The following is a 21,187-nucleotide window of genomic DNA, read 5'->3' as shown; positions in this document are numbered from 1 at the left end:
AAATATTTGTTGTCTCAATCATATACCACGAAGTACCATAATTATCTTGCTACAACTTTGCTATCTGCCTCACAGCGATAAAACAAATAAACAAAATTGTGTATGTAGTTTTTTCTTTGTCGCTATGGAAGCAATTTATTATATCCGATCTCCTCTCCTCAAAACAAGTTTGTTTTTGTATCGGTTAAGGTAACAATCTTGAATGTATAAGTTATGGCCACAACAACAGTTATTACATGAGCAGATTTAACGCCATTTTTTCAACGCAGATTTATTTCTGACATTCACAGTACATGGTCATCGGGATGATGTGCAAATCTTTAATATGTCCGGTTGAGACGATACAAAGGAGACGATCACTCGGACGTCCTCATTCGGCGCCAAATTTGGCCATCTTGTTGTTGATAGGACGACTCATGAAGCGGTCAGATTTCATGTATGCTGCGATCTTTGGCAGCGCCTGGGAAAAAAGTACAAATTGGTTGTTCCAAATGACCAGAAGCGATACAAAATCTATAGATGATGCAGAGTTACGACTGCAGTTGAAGTTAATTCCACTTTGCTCAACGTCTGATGACCAAAAGGACTCAGTTACGTCATATCTATTACGTCATGAGATTACTGACAAAGTGACGTCACTTACCTCGAACCGCGCCAAGAAATCCTGTTGATGATAGAAACACAGAAATGAGTCACTTTTAATCTAACAGTCTCAGCATTCTACTTTGTAAGAAAAATATACTGGGTGAACCCGATTTACGTCAATACCAAGAGCCTATAGGTAGATTTCTACGACAAGTACGCTGGAAAGAGCAATAACACTAAAAGTTGTACTACTTGAGCTGTTTGGATTTAACCTACAAGTAGATGTTGGATAATGTTTCAGGAGTGCCTTGCGGCATTCAGTACGTCTTGGACCTGTTCTACTCCTCAACTTCTCATAAAAAAGGTGAACTGTTAAAATGACGTACTAGGTATTACAGGTACAAAGACTCACCAAATACTGTAAAAAAAACCGAGTAGAACACTGGGACAGTGTCGTATCCAACGTCTGAGTAGTCTGGACTAGCTATAGCATTACTACTTCATTTGCAGGAGGCACATATTGAATCACACGTTACCTTGAGGTTCTGGAAGTCGTCCAATAGTGTTGGTTCTAATAGACGATGTTGGTCCAGAAGCTCATACATGGGGAAGTCCACAAATGTGACCTGTAAACGTCCAAAAGAACACATGTTACTAAGCCTGTTTTTGTTTAATGAATGGTATTGCGATTGATGCGTAAGATTGTGCGTAATTCAGCCTTTTGGCTGCTAGGTATTTTCATTTTCAATAAACCAATCATCATCATTACCATCATCATCATAAATTTATATACAATCTACAGCCGATGTTTCGGCAACCGTCTGTGACCTTCCTCGCGGTAGGCCTGACAGGAACCGCATTGTTAGCAGCGACACCTAGCTGCAGTGTGGAATAGTGCATGTCATGATTGCCATGACAGACAGTCGGCTGTTACATAGATCCTGGTTGTAAATAACGAACCTTGTTTTCTAGGGATTTTACAACCTGGGGAAATTGTTCACAGAGGTCGTGATGACGACTTAAGACTTTAAAACGCTGCTGATAACGATAGATTTTACCTTGTCACCGGCGAACCACTGGTTAGACCCCAGGAACTGGGAAAACTGCTTGATGGTATTAACAACGTCTTTGAGGTATCCTGGCTTCAGCTCTTCCTGAAATACAATTTTCGTAAATTGTCTCTGATTCGGGAAATATAGAACATTCTATTGGTAGGCAGAGCAAGAATTCTCGTACCACGGAAGTCAGCTTTGAACTCCGTAATCTTAGTCTGCTTCGTAACAAAGACAAGTCTATTCTTCTAATCTTCATGGAGATCTGTCAAAGACAAGTGTCCAATTGGCCTCAGAGGATAGGTACCAATTGGATGTACTTTCTTTTTACCGACTGCATGCAGATCTCGTGAGCGAGTCGGATACGTATATATGTTTAGCCCTTTCGATACTGCTTTTGCCCTCGTTTGGAGATTACTTCTCCATTGATATCCGTCCTTACACTTTCTGTATGATGAATACAGTCCGACATGCCGCACTTTCAGTAAACGCAAGACACGATGTATAGGACGGGTTTTTCTTACGAATTTGGGGCTGTAGGAGAGTCTGACGGTGCCGTTCCGGAAGTCCATGGACTGGTTCTCCATGATGTCCACCCGGACCCGCTCCTCTTCCGTCTCACCACCTACACCAACAAATCGGCATGGTTTCTAAAAAAGGAACATTTTGGTATCTTCCAGCATTTCCCCGTAAACTATATGCCTGATGCACAATGTATTTTTTATCAACAGGTTGCCATGTTGGGAAATTTGGCGTTGTACGATGTACTGAAAATCATGCAGAAGCATAGCAATACTAGAGCATACAAAAACCGGAAGATCGGTCTGTTTCAGTACCAAGGAAAGTCGCCAGAAGGCCCAGACATGAGCTTGATCTTCGTCGATCTTCGTCTTCCCAAGACCTACCCACATACCAATATCGTTACAATCTATCCAGCTATACTGACCACAATATAATGATACACGCACACTCGCACACAGAAAACAATACCTCCATTTTTCGTTAAGTTAATAACGGTGGATATATTACTTACAGAGGTTGTTCTTCCGAGCGATGTACCTCAGAATGGCGTTGCTCTGAGTGATTTTTATGTCGCCGTCGATGTAGTATGGCAGCTGTGAAAAGGGTAATAAAAATACAAAACATTAATACTAAAATAGTATGCTATAAGTGTCCATAAATACCATAGATAGGATATAAAAAAAAAGATCTAAGAAAGATCTGAACTAACCTGTAAAAGCAAGCTTCAAGTAACATTGTGTTACATCAGTTTGCAACGCTGCAATTTCAAATGCCGTACATTTGTGACTAGCAAGACAAAAGAATAGTCTCTGGTAGAAATGAACCAATTTACTTACGTTTGGAAAGTCCAGGCCGAACGAATGTTTCTCGTTCAACCACTCACTCCTGTCATAGTCAGGGGCTGAAAGCAAAGCATGCACAGTAAAAACCACATGGTCATACTTTCCGGGAAGTAAACTTTCCTGCTTGTGGAGCCCAAATGTACAAGCCCGGAGTCCTGCCTTGTTAGGTTTGGTCTGAAGGGAGCGGACACAACAGCATGTCCAGCACAAAACAAAACGTCGACTCTACTGCAGTACCAAGGTCGTTTGCAAGGAGGCCTAAAATCGTACAGGACCGTCGGGTCAACAACACCTATTTACGTACTAAATATTATCACAATCCATCCAGGGGTTCTGAATATATTCCTTTGGGTACGCACTCACACACACACGAGTCCATGCAGCAGGGTTGTAGCCAGCACCTGTCCTTCAGTCCTTTGAAGGAATTTTGTAGCTTGGGACTGAAAAAAGTTTTCCCCGTTCCGTCCCTTGGGACAGACAAAAATTGATATGTAAAGATATAAAGAACTGAAACCCATGTGTTCTTCTTCACCAAAACAGATGCCATTGAACAGCTTAGTCTACCAGCAAAATGTGCACCTAAAAATGCAGGTAATAGTGTTTCAGAGGGTCTAGATTTCAAAATTTTCTGGGACCCAGACCCACTAGAAATGTTGCGCAACGTCACGCCATGCCTTCGGTGCTCGATAGGATTCCCATTCAAAATCGAGGGGACTGAAAATGATTTCAGGCTGGCCACAACCCTGCCATGCAGCGTAAAACTATTCCTCTATTTTCAATGGCCACATGCTAAAAAGAAGTAATGGTTAATATGCATGAAAAGATTCCAAGATATGGACCAAATTGTCTTTTTTTCATATTGGCCTTTTTGTTAGATAATCTATATATATGGAAGTTTATCCCCACCTGGTCCGGTCTCATACCGCTTCTCCTCGTACTCAGTCCCAGTGTACTCCAACAGGAAGCGAATGGGCTGGGCAAGCTAAAACACACAAAATAACTTCGGTATGATACAGGTACGACAATAGAATAATAATATATGTTTAATTTTCCAATGTTTGTAGTTTGGCATCTATCTTTCGGTTCAGTGCCCAACTTCGGGAGGGTCCCGTTAAAGCTACTCTCCAAGTAGCGGCTTTGGCTGTTTTTTACAAGCGTTTTGTCTGCATGTTTTTACAAAAAGAAAGCCTCACAAAGCAGAAAGCCCTATAATTTAGTACAAAAACGCGTACGCCTAAAGCAGAAGTACTTCAAAAACCAGTCGCGGGGCCTAACCTCTGCTTGGACGTTATTTCTGTAGCCACGAACAGTGGTGTTTGTGTTACACAGACACACACAAGACCGACCCCTCCTTCAGTCAATCTAATCTCCAAGCAGATTCCTCCGGTGGCTTAAAACAGCTAATGTAAGCTGTGCAACGATCATAAGGGGGAAAAAGAAAAAATTAAAAAAAAAAAAAAAAAAATAAATACAGCATAAAAAAAAATAAAAAAAAAAAAAAATAAAAAAAAAAATAAAAAAAAAACAAAAAAAAAAAAAAAAAAAATATATAAAGAAGAAAATAAAAAAAAAAATGAAAAAAACAAAAAAACAAAAAAAAAAAAAAAATAAAAAAAAAGAAAAAGAAAAGTCAAAAAGCAAAAAAAAAAAAAAATAAAAAAAAAACAAAAAAAAAGCAAAAAAAAAATGAAAAAAAAATTAAAAACAAAATAAAAAAAAAAAAACAAAAAAAAAAACAAAAAAAAGCAAAAAAGAAAAAAAAAAAAAAAAAAAAGAAAAAAACAAAAAGACAAAAAAAAAATGCAAAAAAAACAAAAAGACCTCAAAAAAAATAAAAAAAGTGAGGGATTTAATTCTAAAATAAAAAAAAATTGTTTGTCGCAAACAATATTAAAAGAATGAAAAATTAGATATAATCAAAAAGAAAATGTGACAAAAATATCAAAACAAAAAATTCAGAACAAAATGGAAAAAAATTAAAAAAAAAATATAACCAGGGGGAAAAAAAAAATACGAAAAAAAACATGAAATGAAGCAGCATGAGAAAAAAAAAAAAAATTTCAGGGAAAAGTTGTCATATTTGAGTTTATGAAGCTTGCACTGCAGCGTTAAGGCAAAATAAGAAATACACCGGGAAGGGAAATTGCTTGGAGATTACAGTCAATCATCCGCGGGCGTCAGGTGCTGATATGGCGCTGTTGACTTCTCTCTCCGGGATGTTCTATTTTCGGAACAGGGTCCATAGCCTGGGTGCCATCTCAGTTAAGTTCACCGGGGCTCCTGGTTTGTATGGGAGCCCCACTTTAGTAAACTTACTGAGTTCTATATTGCACTATAATGACCTACAATTTCTTCATGTCCACAAGTAGATAGAAAGCCCAACGAACCTAAATCGCGTAAAGAATACAGGCGGAGCCGAACCTCTGCTTGTAGAGTAGTAAAGTAGGTTATTGACGGACCCGTTTTACGGTACGTTATTTACCTAGTGTGAAAGAAAGATGAGGGGTCGACAAAGGACTCGACACAGAGGACTCAAATCAAATTGACATAAAGCACGCCGGTAACATAGAGACGGAGACGTACAGAACGTAAACCAAACAAGCAGAGTTCAGACAGAGCTTGCCCACTGTCGTCCCAATGGCTAATCTCCAAGAAGATGTTGGAATTGAAAATCGGATCGCTTCCTTTTCCTGGAGACAAGCGACCATGATTATCCATTCCACGTACACCGGCTTGAAACTAGGTCATCCTTTGTTGTTCAGATTAGGAGGCTGTTGCCCAAACGCGCAAATCTGCCAACATCTGTTGATCCTTGGGTTTAAAATCTTTAGCTGAATGTTATAAGGTTGCGAATACAATACATATAACCTGGGAACAGGCAAATGTCGTACATATCGAAGCTGAGAAAGCCTGAATCACATCATGAATTTTTACGTGGCGTGGGTGACACGTTTGACCACAGCGTGATATGAAGACATGTGGTCAGCCAGTTTGTATCAACAAAGGCAAACATACAGCGCCCTCAGTGACCATTCACTGAATGATTCAGTATATGCTACTCACCCCACGAATGTTCCAGTATGCGAACTGTGTCGACGTCGGCATAGTGACAAGAGAATTTAGGCTTCGTTTCAATCAAAAATACTATTCTCGGGCAAGGTTGGGAGTGGACTGTCCTGGCCAGATGGGACCCTAATGAGGTCAAGCAGCGGTCACACTTTAGGGACCCTTTGGGATGTTCCAAATACATCGTGCACGGGGGTGTACAGAAAGAGCTATTCAACGTCAAGAATAGAGAGGCTAGGATTAATTGAATGTAAAGGAACCTACCATCTGGTAAATAAATGGTAACTACGACGATAAAGAAGAGAAAATAAACAAATAAACAAACAATCTAAAAAAAAAAAAAAAGAGGATGTTTCTGAATGTTCCCTCCTCAACGTTTGAATAGACTAGCCATTGACGTGTACATCCCTATTTTGATATAACGCCCTTCTTGCTATTACATTGTACTTATAATGTTTCGCCATAGTGACTAGTTGTTGGGATATGTCGCACTTTTATTGCCCGGTTGTCACTGTAAAGCATACTCTACAAAACAACTCCATGAAAACGCAAACGTCACCAACAAATTAGTTCAATTCAGGCCTGACTGCTACGTATAAAATTTTGAGATCAAATTACAAAATTGAAATTGTCAGGCTTGAAACTGGGTCACCATTTTAATAGTGACTTACCGTTCACATTACTGAGATCGTTCCCCGACGCTGCGATCGGGCAACAGCTGTTTTATAGTACTACTAAGGAGCTTAGAATCCATTGACATCATGATGTTGCCAGTATGATATCAGATTTAGCTTAGGAAATCAGCGTTCGAAGTTGACAACCACAACTTCTTTTTCAGTTTGTCAAGGCCTAGCCTGTTGGAGGCTATTTGATATTGCCTGGTTCTGTTGTAGCAGTAGTAGCTAGCGAGTGGAGAATTACAACGTCTCAACACAAAGTGACCAAAACCAAGGAAGTTTAACCTCCTTGACCTTGCCGACGCCGAGGACCTCTGATGAAAGGTCCTAAATATACATGTATTTAAACACCAAAGGCAAAGTTTACAACGCACTCGCATTCAGTAACCGTTATGTTACTCACCCCTCGAATGTTATAGTAGGCCAAAAGTGCCGGCATGCTGACAAGGGTATAAGGCTTCGATTCAACAAAACTGTGACAAAGAACTTGGAAAGGTGTGGACTGTCCTGTGCTAAGGTCAAAGGGTCCGAGAAACGGTCACCCATTGGGATGTTCAGCGTACACAGGGGTGTGCACAAAGGATTACTTAGCAAGAATAGAGAGGGCAAATGATCATTAGTGAGTGAATGAGGGTTAGCAGTATAAATGGGTTACGAAGCCTAAATTTGGCAAAGAAATAGCAATATCACAATAAAAGATAGGTTTGAGGAGGTTTGATTGCCCCTCCTTAAAATCTGAATGGAACAATCCATTGATAATGCTTAACCAAGGTGGCTAATCATTGATTGACTGATACTGCTTTTGTTGTAGTATTTTTTGGTACGGCAAATGTATCTTTTATCGCTGCTCTTTTTGACTTGACTTACTTGACTTATGACTTTAGACATACATAGTCCGCGGTAGACAAGACAAGCTGACTACAAAGCGAACAGGCGTAATCTAGACCTGAGGCAATATATTAAACTAGTAGTAGTACGAAATAGCCTACTTGTACTACATGATATACTTTGCTAGAGAAGCTGGGTCCCGTTCACACTTGTGCGTACATTCAATTCTGTACAAGTTTCATACTGACATTATTTGGCTATGGTAAATTTTGCAGGGAACTTAGTTACTTAAACTTTGACCCGCCGTTGTGCAGCCTGATTATCTAACAGAAAACAACTATTTATTCTGTCTCAACTTTTACCAAAGGCAAACCACTCAGTAACCGTTAATACGTTATTCACCCCACGAGTGTTCCAGTTACTCACCCCACGAGTGTTCCAGTATGCCAACACTGCCGGCATGTGCTACTACTATTATTAAAGGTCATGGTCAAACGGGTCCGAACAACGGTCACACTTTGGGATGTTCCAAGTGCAGCGTACACAGGTGTGCGTGTGTGTGTGGGTGTGGGGGGGGGGGGGTGGCTGTCCTTAAATCAGGCAAAAATCGAAATTTTGAAATATGATCACGCCCACTTAAGGGGTGACACACTGGGTCATTTGAGAGACATTTTGCATAAAAATTGGCGTCTAGCATGAAATAAACCCCCACCACTCCCAAAAGTCCAACCTGCATTATCAGGAAGAATAGAGAGTGTATGACGTTAGCAGTATATGAGGGTAAAGAAGCCTAAATTTGGCAAAGCAATATTACAATGAAACTAGGCTTAAAGATTTTTTTATTGCCCCTCCTCAACATTTGAATGGAATAGCCCATTGATAATGGTTCGCCAAGGTGGCTAACCATTGATTGACTGATACTGCTTCTGTTGCATTTGTAGTACTAGTAGTTGTTGGTATGGAGAATGTACCATTTATAGCTTCTCTTTTTAGACCATTGCCGGTAAGACATAATTTTTTTTTCGAAATCATGGGGCAGTCAATATGTTATCCATAAATTTTACTTGCTGTTGTCTTATGTTAGATTCAGGGTGCCATATGACTGTAATAAGCCGGAAGAAACTGACATGACAACGATTAGGAACTTGGACGACAGCCAACAATGTTGTGATGTCGCAAAATCGCATCTAGGTATGCAGTGGAACTGTACCATGACAACAAGCATAGGAGGTTTAGCATGTGGTTTGGCACTTCATTCCCAATCAAGGCATGCACATTTAAACATTACATTTAAACATGGTGCCTGGTACTCAAGTAAAGCTGACTACAAAACGGACCTGAGGCAATAGTATCAAATAGCCTATTTGTCCGATATCAATTTGTCAGAAGAGATTCACACTCGTGCGTACATTCAATTCCGTATAAGTTGAGTATTGACATTATTTGGAAAAGATAAATCTTTCGGGGAAGAAAATACCCTTTTTTTTACCCGCCGTTGTGCAGCCTAGTTATCTAACCGACAAAAACAACTATATCTTCGGCCGCAAAATTTACTTAGGCCAAAATGATATCAACACGCATGTTCAACATGTTTAACCAATAACAGAGACCACCCGATGCTAAAATGGCACACTATATATTCAGTTTCTTTTTAAAATGGCCATTCACCCGGATCTACATACACATTGGGTTTATTGATTTGAGCGACACTACATAACAGTCAAGCCTGTGGCTGTACAATTGACCACCTATACATAAGAACCACCCTGGCAATGTGACACCTTTTGGGCTGTTCTTAAGATAATTTTTTCCATCGACATATAAGCATTGAGAATCCTGGCATAGTGACCACCTATCCATATAGACAAGATTTCCTCGATTCCCTGTGTGATTTTCTAGGCCATTTTTGACTGTAAAGGTACCAGCGAATTACAATGATAGAATTTTCGAAACAAATCTAGTCAGCACTGCACATCGTTTTAAAATATAGTCTTGGCCATTTTGCCATGTTAACATGCACTAAAATTTAGACTTACCATGTATACTTTGAATCTATGTTCTAAACATAGCCACCCGGATGAATTTACATAGCCATGGGGTTTGTTTTAACGACAGTATACCTTTTGGCCTATAACTTACCCCTCTGATGTTCCAATATCCTAAAACCGGCATAACTGGTGGAGCAGTATGGAATGGTGGCTGTAATGACACAACGTTAACGTCAGGCTGTGAGCTTGCGCTACGCCACAGAATGCAGTAGGTTACATAATAGAGCGTACCATATAAGAAAGGGGGTTGTGGTGTCATGTTTCTTTTTATTGTACGTATTATCTTTGGATTTTGATATATAAAAGACCATTGTCATTTTTTTCACCATCATAGGAGAAAAATATATACCGTGAATGATAAGATAAGCCTTCAAAACGTGCGAAACACTTTCATGTATACATACGACGTAGTCTATGAGCAGCTCCACTCAGTTTCAGGTTCATTTGAAGTGCAGACAGCCTATAAATAGCTTTATCTTTAATACTCCAACTGGCAAAACAATCTGTCACTTCTTAACCATGTTACTTCAATAGACTAAAACATTGCCCATTGCCGTGATTCCCTCATTCGGTAACGTTTTCGGGCAAACATAGAACATGCACTTTCGTTGCGTATCGGGGATTTGATTTGCTGCCAGACTGAAGTTCAGACTGTTTTGTTAGACAGCCTGAAAGGGAATGTTTTGTCAGCGCTAGGCGTGACAATGTCGACAATGCCCGAGGCAAATAAATCTCTCTTTGACCTACTGGCTGGTGCTTTCTCTCATGACCGACCTACAGAAGACATTCGATAACGCTTTGACTCTCATGTTTAAGTGGGAGATCATTACCTTACTTTCTTCCTTTCTCCTGGTTGGTACCCTTCACGAGATGCCGGTTAGGAATGTATCGGCTGTCAGAAAATTAACTAACCTGGAATCCAGTCTCTCGCTCGGCCTTATACCGTAGTTAGTGCAGGCTCTCTACGGGGCCAGGGAAGCTCCCAGCCGCCGGGGTAAATGGCCACACCCGGTAGTATTTTCACGGGGTTAGACTTTAGCCCAGGGGGTTAATTATCCGGCCTAGCCAATTGTGCCGTGCGATATGGGACACCCGTGGTGCAGTAATCCTTATCTCACATCTGATCTCGAGGAAAAAGAAAGCACCATTTCCCCAGTCTCTCGCTAGGCCGGCAATTAACCCCCCTGGGCAAAGTCCAACCGCGTGAAAATTCTACCGGGTCGGGCCAATTATCCCGGCGGCTCAGACCCACAGTGGCCCCGTGGAGAGCTTGCACTAAGTACGGTAGGCCGAGCCAGCGAGAGACTGGATTCCAGGTTAAAAATTAACGGGTGCTAAAACAAAAGTTCACGACCTCTGCGTCACAAGCTGCCACGCACCAATGGTAGACATACGACGTGATGCGAATACTGATTACTGTGATAGTCATGTTCTCTGTACGTAGTTGTACTTGTTGAGGTTACCGCGACTGACTACGCTGGCTGTTATAGGGAGAATAATTTGCCAGGGGAGTTTTATTTGCTACCAGAGGAGTATTGGAGGGGACTAAGCGTGGACCGACTCCCCTGGCCAATTTTTTTTGTCGAATTCTACGATCCCCGTACACTAGGAAGGCCTAGGTTTCCGCAATTATTTTAGTGGCCTGTGTCAATGGTGCTCTGCCTTCTCAGCACCATGGCTCATTCCCGGTGCTTGTGAGCCCTTTCTAAGTGTACATGTCCTTCAAAGGTCATTTCTTTCGTAATTTGGCATCGTCAGTTACAGATCCCCTATGCTGTGATTTGGATCTCCCCGTAGAAGCCGCGTAATTGCACACCCCATTTGCCAGTGCATTTCGTGCAATTATCTAGTTGGTGCAACAAAGCGAAGTCATCCAGCTGGATTGCACCAGTTTGGGATTCGATGCAATTAACAAAGCGTGCGATAATCCAATGCGCAATTAACTGGCTTCTACTGTATGAATAAACACCGCCCAGCAGCCTTTGCTCTTTCCTGAAGAGATGATATTTAATAATGTAAGGTTCAGTGAACCCACATACATGTACATGTAGGTTTGTAAGTCAGCAGTCTGCTACAAACATGGTGCTGAAATGCTGTACAGGCTTTTTTTATCAATGTAATTAAAATTGAATTTTGAATAACTGGTGATTACGACATGCCAGTAGTTGGACTAAGCAATGGCATAGATCTTCCAGACGTACACTGTAGTCCAACATGGTGCATATGATATCAAATAAAAAACCTGTATATGATATGATATGACAGATCGTTTTGTTCTTTCTGTGATAGCCTTTTTTGTCAATGTTACCCTGCAAGCATCATTTTTAATCATAGATTCTACAAAGGAGTGCCAAAAACTATGCAAGTATCTCAAGCTATCAGTTATCAAAATTAAACCACTTACAACTATATCAGTGTTAGGTCTGCACTTGGAAGGATCGAGGAGAACCTGTATGAAAATGTTGATGTACTTTCCCCATACAAAATTTCTGCCAAATGTAGTGGTATACACCTTCTGAGTTCTTTGCACATTGTTGCAACTTTTCATCCAATACCTCTTCCTAATACTAGTATAGGTATTCCTAATACAAAATCAAAATGTACTGAAGACTTCAAGAAAGCAAGGTACATGTATATACACAAGAATGCTTCTGAAACAACTATCTACACTCAAAACAAAAAAGTTTCTTAAGTTAAATTTGATCCATCATTTGTGCCATTATTAGTATTACATATCACTGGAAAACATATTTATCACCCTTTACAATGATGCCACATTTGTCATTATACATGTACACTTAAAAGCTGAACACCAGAGCTGACAAAGCAAGCGTCTCAAAAACAAAAGTGACAAATTCGTTTTACTCCCAACAGTGTCTGATATTAGCAGAGGAATTCTATGGGGGTGACCCACTCGGGAGATAAGTCATGGCGCTCATCGGACAACAGCCTGATCATAACAAACACAATGATATAACACAATATGATGATCACTAAAAAACAAAGGACATATGATAAAGGAAAATTTCTAAATTCCTGCTTTTTCTGCAACCTGCCCATGTGATTAATCATTGTATGATAAACCAATGAATATGCTAACATACCAATCAGGTTATCATTGTACAGGGCTATAAACTGTTAACAGTGATATTGTTGGACAAATTCAACTTTCTGGCCTTTTTGTCATTTAGTGTAGCTGACTCTATTGTAGTCAACTAAAGCTTGACTTGTGAGTCTACAATGTATATTTTACTGTACAGTCTGCGTTATCAGTATGTTACAGCTCATGGTTAAGACGTTTAACTGGCTTACAAATGTATAAACATTCTGCTGTAAATATAGATGACACGAACACAATACCAGCTGAAGTACTGCTTGCACTGTTGAGTTTTATATTCACTACAATAAGGATAAACCACTGACAAACCACTGTACTAAGTTGAGTATACATTGGTACATCCAAACACAAGTGTGTCAATAAAGCGAAAGAAAAATTCACAGAAAAAAAGGGTACAAATTTCATCTCAAAGTCTGAATATGCAAAAAGGAAAACTGTACATTCAAAATCTTTGCAAAAATCCATAACATATGCTCATCTTCCACGGCTTTGTCCTATCAATTTTGACAATCATTACAAAGGTGTCAAATTTCTGTCATGATCAAGACACATGAAATTAGAACGTAATGTCCCGTCTGCCCTATAAGGACATGTTACGACCCTCCAGACTGATCTTGACCGCTCGATCCGCCTTCATGCGCTGCTTCCTGTCCCGGAAGGTCTTCACGTGCTTTTCCAATCGGGCATCCTTCAGTGCTACTATGCCCTAGGGGTTAAAAACAGACAAAAATAAAGTAAGAAAAACTGCCATACAATGTATTTGTTCTCTAAGTCTCTCTTTTGGGCCATGGATATAGCTCCTCCCCTTGACAGTTGCCAAAATCACACATGCACAGTGAAGGTCTTTGACATGCCAGTATACTGTGATGTTACAGTCATATATAACATTCACATTCACAAATTTAACAAGAGGCCCAACAAAAGAGCTAGAGGCCCAAAAAAGACTTTGAGAAAGGCCAAATCTTGCATGGTATCTTTTGGGCTTTTATCAACATACCATTGATATTTCAAGCAAAACACATGGTCATACAACGTGCATGACCTGTTTTATAGGTCTTGCAATGAAACATGGAAGCATCAACACTGCAAACTTTCAAGTTAAGTGCTCTCATCTGTAAACAACAAACTGAAAGGCAATCATAGGGTGATGGTTGATATGCACACGTAAAAGATACACTTCTACAACAGACGCAACACTTCAAACCAGAGAAAAGGAACAATTCTTTTAGTGCTGTAAACTCAGTGAAACAATTCTTAGAATAAAAGTGTTAGTTTCAAACTTATGTACCAAACAGATTTCAAAAATGAGAATGCAACTGAATGACCTTTCCACACTGAAATCGAGGAAAACATTCTTAAAACAAAAGTGTTAGTTTCAAACTTACGTACCAAACAGATCTCAAAAATGAGAATGCAACCAAATGATCTTTTTGCATTGAAATTGAGGAAAACAATTCTTAGAATAAAAGTGGTGGTTTCAAACTTATGTATCAAACAGATTTCAGAACAGTGTTAGAATGAAACTGAACAAAACAATTTTGTTGTGTTGGCCTGTTGTATCACACTAGTATCTATTACTCACAAATCACCTTCCTACTCAGACAAGGACTAAAGGGACATCTTGTTGCCCTGAATGCTGATGCCAACAGCGCGTTGGATCTTCAGTTTGGCCTTTCTTTCTCGAAGTGTCTTCATGTGTTTCTCTAATCGAGCATCCTTCGTCTTGGTGAAACCCTGGTAGGAGACCGGAGAGAACTCTTGTGTGGGTTAAAATACACAACGAGGCTTTAAGCAGGGATGCAATACAGGTGACACTTTTGAGGTTAAAAACAACAAAAAATGTTCTTTTCTGTCAACACATGTGAACTCACAAAAATTCTTTGGAAGAAATTCTGAAGATTTAGTAAAAAAAAACTTTTGAATTCCAAAATGTAAAAAAAATCCCAACAGAAGCTGAATACTAGCTTTTGGAGAATAGGTTTTCAAGACTTGTTTTTTTTTACTTTTTTTTTGTTCAGCTTATATCCTTGCAAAGATGGTGTAACGTCAATGTTGCATCCCTTCAAAATAGCCAAGTCATCCAAAAATCTTACAAGACAGACAGTTTAACATGTCTCATGTCTGACATGCAGCTATTAAATCCCAGTATGTTGTTAAGTCACCACACACCACACTCTAAACAATTCAGTGGTAGGAAAAAAACAACAGATGAATGTATGAAAGGAAGATGGGTTAATTTCATGCATATGCACTAAAGCAAACCACGCTGCTTTCCCCAATAAGACTGAACAACAAAAATATGGTAGTGGAAAGGTTGTTCACCGACCCACATAACAATCTATGGTAAAAGGCACCACTCTGACCAAGTGCCCCGAAGCAGAAAATACTACAAAAGGGTGTCAATTTGTGAGCATATGAATTGAACAATACACATATTCATACTAAAGGTTTCTCAACCACTTCAAAGACAAAACCATGCCTTCAATACAGTCAAAACTGCACAAGAAGACCAATCAGAGAATTAATAAAATCTGGTCTATGAAGACAGGTGGTCACTATAGACAGGATTCTTAATGCTTGTGTCAATGGGAACAATTATTTAAGGCACCACTAAAAAGTGGTGACAATGGCCAGGTGGCCTTTATGTAAAGGTGGTCAAATTGTGCGGGTTGACTGTATGTTAAGCCTTGAAGTGAAAATAGGAAAAGCAAAAAACAGGCAAGAAGAATGGAAGGATCCATACAAAAGTGCACAAACATCATTCCTTGAAAACCTTACCATTTCCACAGATGTGAAACTATTAGAAATCTACACAGTGGCACCGAAACATCCACCAAAGAAGGGGAGGGGACAACACAAAAAGAAACATTTAATAAACACAAGTGACATGCACTATAAATCAAATGTCTTAAATTTCCTAAAACTTTAGTAAAAGTGAAATGCACCACAATGGGAATAACAACAAATTAAAGAAGTCAGAGAAAGTTGAAAAAGGGAAAAGGAAGAAAGCAGAGGAAGAAATCCAGAAAGCAAGTAGAGAGCAAAGAAGGGGAAAGAAAGGAAGAGGACAAGACAGAAAAGATGTACAGAAGAAATGACTACTATCAGCTATCTCTGCATCGCCTTTTTGCAGGAGTGGAATGATGCATCTATGAAGTTTACCACTGTACTTTCTTTATACCTCGAACATACCAGGATTCAGAAATCAAGATTCATACAGGTACAAGATCAATCCCAATATGTGAATCCTGGAATGAATAATTCAAATCTTGCTGCGATAGGGGATTTACCCCGATCTGCTGAATCTACCTGAGGAGGTGTATTTGGCAGATCAAATTATCCAGATAAATCCAGTGCCTGGATCAAAGTCCTAGTTTGAATGGGGTCTCAGTTTCAAGGGCTGGTCTCATCATAGCTGGGAACGGGTTATAACTGACAACAAAGGACACAGAGACAACTACAACTGTACTTCACCTCACAGGTTTGTACATGTAGTTTCTTTTTCTAAATGAAAGATAAATGTGCCTAAAACTGTTTACCTTGTTTCTACGTTTCTGTTCCCTTTCCTGGTCCTCACTCATCTCCTTCTCCGTGTTCCATTTGGGCCTGACCACATAGTCCCTGTTAGACGGCATGGGAACACGCGCACGGGCACACCAGCCTGGATCTCCTGGCTTCACAGGGCTGGGGAAACACACGAAGGTTAGACATGCAGGTAAACAAAAATGAAAGCTGGGCTGTATCCAGGACCTCTCCCTTTGTCCAAGGATAGAGACTTGCTTGTTGGGATGGACAAAAATACAAATACGTTCCCAACTTTGTTTGAACTGTATCATATCAATAGAATGTAGTTTTATAAGCTTAAAATGATATATTTGAAAACAAAAATGAACAACATGGGCACAGAAACAATGAGAGGCACGGAAAAAAATTGAACCTGTAAACAGCCCTGGATTAAAGACATGCAATTTATACAACTTGTATATGAGTCAGACAAAGACACATTTTACACTTCTGAAAGTTTAACTCAAAACATCCGGATGTAATCTTGGATCTTATCAAGTTGAGGTGATTGAATTGTTTCAAAGACATTGTGGGATAAAATTTGAGTGGCTATTTACTACTGTAGTACAGTAGAAGCCATTCCATTGCACACCCCATTGCCAGTGTATTTCGTGCAACTATCCAGGTGGTGTAACAATGTGAAGTTATCCAGCTGGACCCCACTGATTTGGAATTTTGTGATCCCGTGCAATTAACAGAAGTGTGCTGTAATCTGTTATGCAATCAACGGGCTTCTACTGTACTAGATTTAAGTAACCCAGACTCACCCCTGTGCTTGTGCCATCTCCACATCCATACTTCTCCTGGGCTCATCTGCAGCACTGTTTAACATACAGAGCTTGTGTCAATGTTGAACAAACCATAATGATCTTGATAGTAGCATCCTTTGATACAGCAGATAGACATAACAAGACTAAACACAAGCCCTTCACTTCAATGCTACATGAAATAACAAGAGCCTGATGCAATAGGTTGAACTTTGTTGTGACAAGCTCCAAGCTTCATTATCACAAATTACAGCGTGGTGGCAGCCACGAGTCATCCTGACTCCCAACTACAACACCATTGGACCTGGGCCAAACTATACTTCCAATTCTTCAAGTATCCTATTAGGCCACTTTTGCCCTACATGCTCTTCACAGCAATAATTTCATGACTGAAGACCCACACAAAGACAAATACACCAACCAAAATACCTCCCTATTTACGGAGGTAAAAACAGTGATACAACAGTATCACCAGGATCTTTTTCGAAACATAATCGTTACTTGCAGGTGTATGTTAGCACAAAAAAGTATTATGGTACTAGGATTACATATTAAAGGAACATCTAACTTCACAAAGTTCTACTGAACAGTCTCGACCTGCTCATCCTTCTTCTCTTAGGCATCTGCTCCATGTCCCTCTGCTCTCTCTCTTCTCGACTCATGGACTTGAAGTTGGAGTTCAGACCAAAGATGGGCCGAGACCACTCGTCTGGGAATCAAAGAGAAAATCTCATTACGGGAACATTTCAACAGTCAAAATCACATTCACTTCTCTTCATAACACCCTTGGTTTAAGGTCATCATTTTTCACCGATGTTCACAGCATATGAATGCTTCTTTGTTGTGTCCTGAAGATGTCTTTACATATGCGCCCTTTCAACCAGTGGGAGTTTTCAGTAGGCTACAATTTAAAAAGTACAAAAACAAGGGGACTACACACGGCTTACTTTTCTGTCATTTACAAAAATGTTGGAAATGTGAAAATCTTATGTGAATCACTCACACTCACGCACTATCCGGTTTAGCGTCTATTGTTCCTGTTGTTCCGTATGTTGAAAACTAGTAAATGTCAGCCAGAGTGGACACTTTTAAATTAAAAATATTTGCAGTTTTAGTGCCCAAATTCTATAATACGCCCCTGTAAAGAGAACCTCTATAAAACTGAGATGTTGTACGTACTGATGAGTTTGCCTGCCCTCTCCTTGTTGTTCCTGGTCTCCTTGGGGTGTTTGTAAAGGTACATGACGGCACGGCCAATTCCACTGGACTTCAGACTCTCCTGGCTACACGGTGGGAACTAGGGGGAGGGGGCATGGACCAAATAACCATTAGACCTAGGACAAAATATTGTGTTACCTGTTTCTTGATCTACCCAAGAAAAACCTGGCCATCTAATGAAGGATAACAGGTCAGTGCTTGAAATACCACCTGCATATGCAGATTAGTGCAGGTAAAATTGGAGCTGTGCAGGTATTTCTTCATCTAACCCACACTGGTCCATGTACTAGGTTTTATACATATATGTCCTATCATGCAGGTGTCTATAGTATAGGTTGTTATTAGCTGCATTGTACCTCCTACAAAGTATACAAGAAAAAATAGCTTTTGTTCCTGACCAATTTTAGTATGATCCATTCTTCCTAAATTCAGAGTGGTGCAGGTAATTTTCAATATCACCTGCACCAGTGCAGGTATGCAGAAAAAAAAGGATTTTGAGCCTTCCAAAAATAAATTATTACAATATTAGTAAAAGTCTTACGTCTTGTAATATTTTCAGCATCTCCTCCCTGATGTGCAGGTGGGGCAGGCTGCGGTCTGGGAGGGGGGACAGCCAGTCCTAGAGGAGGAACGCAAAGGTTAGGGTCTTCAAATAAAGGAATGAATGAAGAGGGCCTTGATGGTACATATCCGCTAATCTTCAGGCAGATTTACGGTGGCATGAGATACTATCATTGCCAGCCAAAGAAGTATAGCCCGCCAAAGGGAGCCAGCCCAGTGGCTGATGACACTCCTTGGTTGGCTACACTCCCTCGCCAGCTTTGATACTACATTTTGTATCTTATGCCACTGGTAAATCTGCCTGGAGGTTACATACCCGCCCCACTGAGCTTAGTAGATGTCACCACAGATCAAACACCAGGATCTGGTTTGCTTCATAATCTATACACAACTAGAATGTATCATGGGCATCAGATTGCTAATAATTAAAGATACATGTCACCACAGATCAAACACATAATTTGATAATCTATACACGACTAGAATTTATCATGGGCATCAGTTTGCTAATAAATAAAGACTAGTTTTGCTATGGTCTCAAGTATAGAAGATGCGATACAACTGTACTGAAAAATCTCCTACCGTTATGACTGGAAGCATACCACAGTCCAAGATGGCTTCCTGTAGATCTTTCCTAAAGAGAGAGCAATTAAATGGCAGCGTTAGAGCCACATTATTTAACCCTTGACATGATATTGATGGAGTTTTTTTCAGAAGTGCAAAATAACAGATTTAAGAACAAAAATTAACAAGGTAGGCTCACAAACAATGAATTAGACTAAAAGACATTTAAGTTGGAGACAGTTCTGACTTGTTTTAACACATTTCTCCAGTAGAACTTACTTCCTGAGAGTCTGCATGACGCTGGGCAGCATCTTCAGCTTCCTGACGGCCGGCTGTCGGTTCTGGTTCAACACCCGGTCCTCCTGTCAATTATACAGATTGGACAAGCTCATCAGCTGGCGTGGTGTTAGAAATCTAACGAGTTTACTTTGCAGGGTTGAAACTACTTTTTAAGTCATCCTCTACATCATAATCATTGCTTCTTCTTGCTCAAACCTTTACACATCTTTATTGGTACGTCGATGATGGTTAGACATCCAATAAGTGTCGCTAACGAAAGATACGGCAAATAGTAATTACTCATATCCAGTAGCTTGAGTAATCACTACTTGGCGTATCTTTATTGGTAAATGTGATAGATAAGTAAGTTTAAATAAAATTGAAAATTATCAATTTGTGTTCAGTCTTCCTTTTGTGAAAATCTACTCTCAGATGGCTTTAAGACAGTAAGACAGTAACTGCAATAGTTGCAGGACCTTTCTATAAGAAATGATCGGACATTTTAAGACATCTTGAAATTGGATAAAAACACTATTGAAGAGAACAACGTACATCAACTGCTGCCTTCATCTTGTTGATGAGCGCCACAATGAGGTCGTCACAGTCGTTGATCAGGTCATGGTCTTTACGTTTCCTGCGGTTGGCCTTGTTCATCGCTTTCCTCTTCTGCAGCATGATGTCAAAGTCTGATACCATGTCCCTAATGACAACAACAGTGGGTTACAAGTACAGAGAAATTATCCAATGTGTATAATACGGATGTACACTGGTATGGCTAACGTCACATTTCCAAACCAGGCCGGGCTGTTTGAGGAAATGAAAAATGGAAATGTGTATGCAAAAATTTACACAAATAATACCCATGACTCTTTCTTTATGTCTCATGTAGTTTGATGTCTTTTATATCATATTTTGTGTTCCTGGGTCCCGGTTTGGAAATGTGACGTACGCCTAACCAGTAATGGCACAGTACCGCAAAAATCAGTTATTTACAGGTTCAAATTTCTGAAACATCATCAGTGCTTCACTAACTGACACTGACTTATACTTGAATGTAAGTTCATCTGTGACGGTAGTTAACATAATGATACAGTTTTTAAGACTTTATATCCGTACACAAAATAAAGCGCTTACCAACAAGCTTTTGATCAGTCCTCTGATCCTTCTCAAGTTGTAATGACCCAAAACCTAAGTCGCACTTCCGGAACGGAAGTGTGACGTCAGTAAAGAGTCAAAGGATTTCGACAAGGACATACTTGATTCCGAACAAGATTACTTTCTCCGGGGAGTGAAAGAGGTTATCTACATCAGAGCCCATCAACCTTCCCTCAACAGAGACGGGGGCCGATACCGACTGCCAAGCACCTTTGACCCTTTACTGACGTCACACTTCCGTTCCGGAAGTGCGACTTAGGTTTTGGGTCATTAAACGGGTTCAAAAATCATGGTATGAAGCGAAAGTTGTCTGGCCACCCCTGAAATTTGGTTACCGGGTA

General features: G+C 40.0%; 2 protein-coding genes and 1 long non-coding RNA gene across 5 annotated transcripts in view; all 3 read right to left on the bottom strand.

The window, feature by feature from the left end:
* Positions 1 to 105: 105 nt before the first annotated feature.
* LOC118428170 (glutathione S-transferase Mu 1-like) lies at positions 106 to 9,834 on the bottom strand. Of its 3 annotated transcripts, none has more exons than XM_035838164.1 (9): positions 9,712 to 9,834; positions 3,908 to 3,983; positions 2,996 to 3,060; positions 2,671 to 2,752; positions 2,162 to 2,262; positions 1,644 to 1,739; positions 1,122 to 1,211; positions 644 to 664; positions 106 to 460 (listed from the first exon to the last, which is right to left on the bottom strand). In XM_035838164.1, exons 1-9 carry the CDS (start codon positions 9,742 to 9,744, stop codon positions 371 to 373), a joined length of 654 nt encoding a protein of 217 aa, XP_035694057.1. In that variant the 5' UTR covers positions 9,745 to 9,834; the 3' UTR covers positions 106 to 370. The 3 variants fall into 3 exon arrangements, with proteins under 3 accessions (XP_035694057.1, XP_035694056.1, XP_035694055.1); XM_035838163.1 differs by lacking the exon at positions 9,712 to 9,834 and adding an exon at positions 7,148 to 7,265; XM_035838162.1 differs by lacking the exon at positions 9,712 to 9,834 and adding an exon at positions 6,065 to 6,243.
* Positions 9,835 to 11,601: 1,767 nt separating this feature from the next.
* Positions 11,602 to 16,428, bottom strand: LOC118428171. Its single transcript, XR_004832616.1, has 2 exons — positions 16,278 to 16,428; positions 11,602 to 13,444 (listed from the first exon to the last, which is right to left on the bottom strand). It is a non-coding gene; the product is annotated as an uncharacterized LOC118428171 (long non-coding RNA).
* Positions 16,429 to 17,065: 637 nt separating this feature from the next.
* LOC118426930 (protein IWS1 homolog) overlaps positions 17,066 to 21,187 on the bottom strand; it is a 10,036-nt gene continuing 5,914 nt past the window's right edge. The window contains exons 8-14 of the mRNA XM_035836561.1: positions 20,244 to 20,391; positions 19,692 to 19,774; positions 19,431 to 19,482; positions 18,829 to 18,906; positions 18,249 to 18,366; positions 17,667 to 17,778; positions 17,066 to 17,123 (exon numbers count right to left, since the gene is read on the bottom strand). Of these exons, the coding sequence (XP_035692454.1) occupies positions 17,066 to 17,123; positions 17,667 to 17,778; positions 18,249 to 18,366; positions 18,829 to 18,906; positions 19,431 to 19,482; positions 19,692 to 19,774; positions 20,244 to 20,391 (649 nt within the window). The remainder of the gene's footprint in view (positions 17,124 to 17,666; positions 17,779 to 18,248; positions 18,367 to 18,828; positions 18,907 to 19,430; positions 19,483 to 19,691; positions 19,775 to 20,243; positions 20,392 to 21,187) is intronic.

This window comes from Branchiostoma floridae, chromosome 12, assembly GCF_000003815.2.
Source record: "Branchiostoma floridae strain S238N-H82 chromosome 12, Bfl_VNyyK, whole genome shotgun sequence".
NCBI lineage: Eukaryota > Metazoa > Chordata > Leptocardii > Amphioxiformes > Branchiostomatidae > Branchiostoma > Branchiostoma floridae.
The sequence above is the reverse complement of the archived record's forward strand: the minus strand, read 5'-3'. Positions and strand labels throughout refer to the sequence as shown.

What these genes read in the sequence shown, in the direction of transcription:
- LOC118428170 (XM_035838162.1), bottom strand. Translation starts at nt 6,106, where the DNA reads ATGCCGACGTCGACACAGTTCGCATACTGGAACATTCGTGGG. An exon ending in CGCTCGGAAGAACAACCTCT is followed by an intron (nt 2,263 to 2,670) that starts GTAAGTAATATA and finishes TTGTTGGTGTAG; the next exon opens with GTGGTGAGACGGAAGAGGAG. An exon ending in ACGACTTCCAGAACCTCAAG is followed by an intron (nt 665 to 1,121) that starts GTAACGTGTGAT and finishes TATCATCAACAG; the next exon opens with GATTTCTTGGCGCGGTTCGA.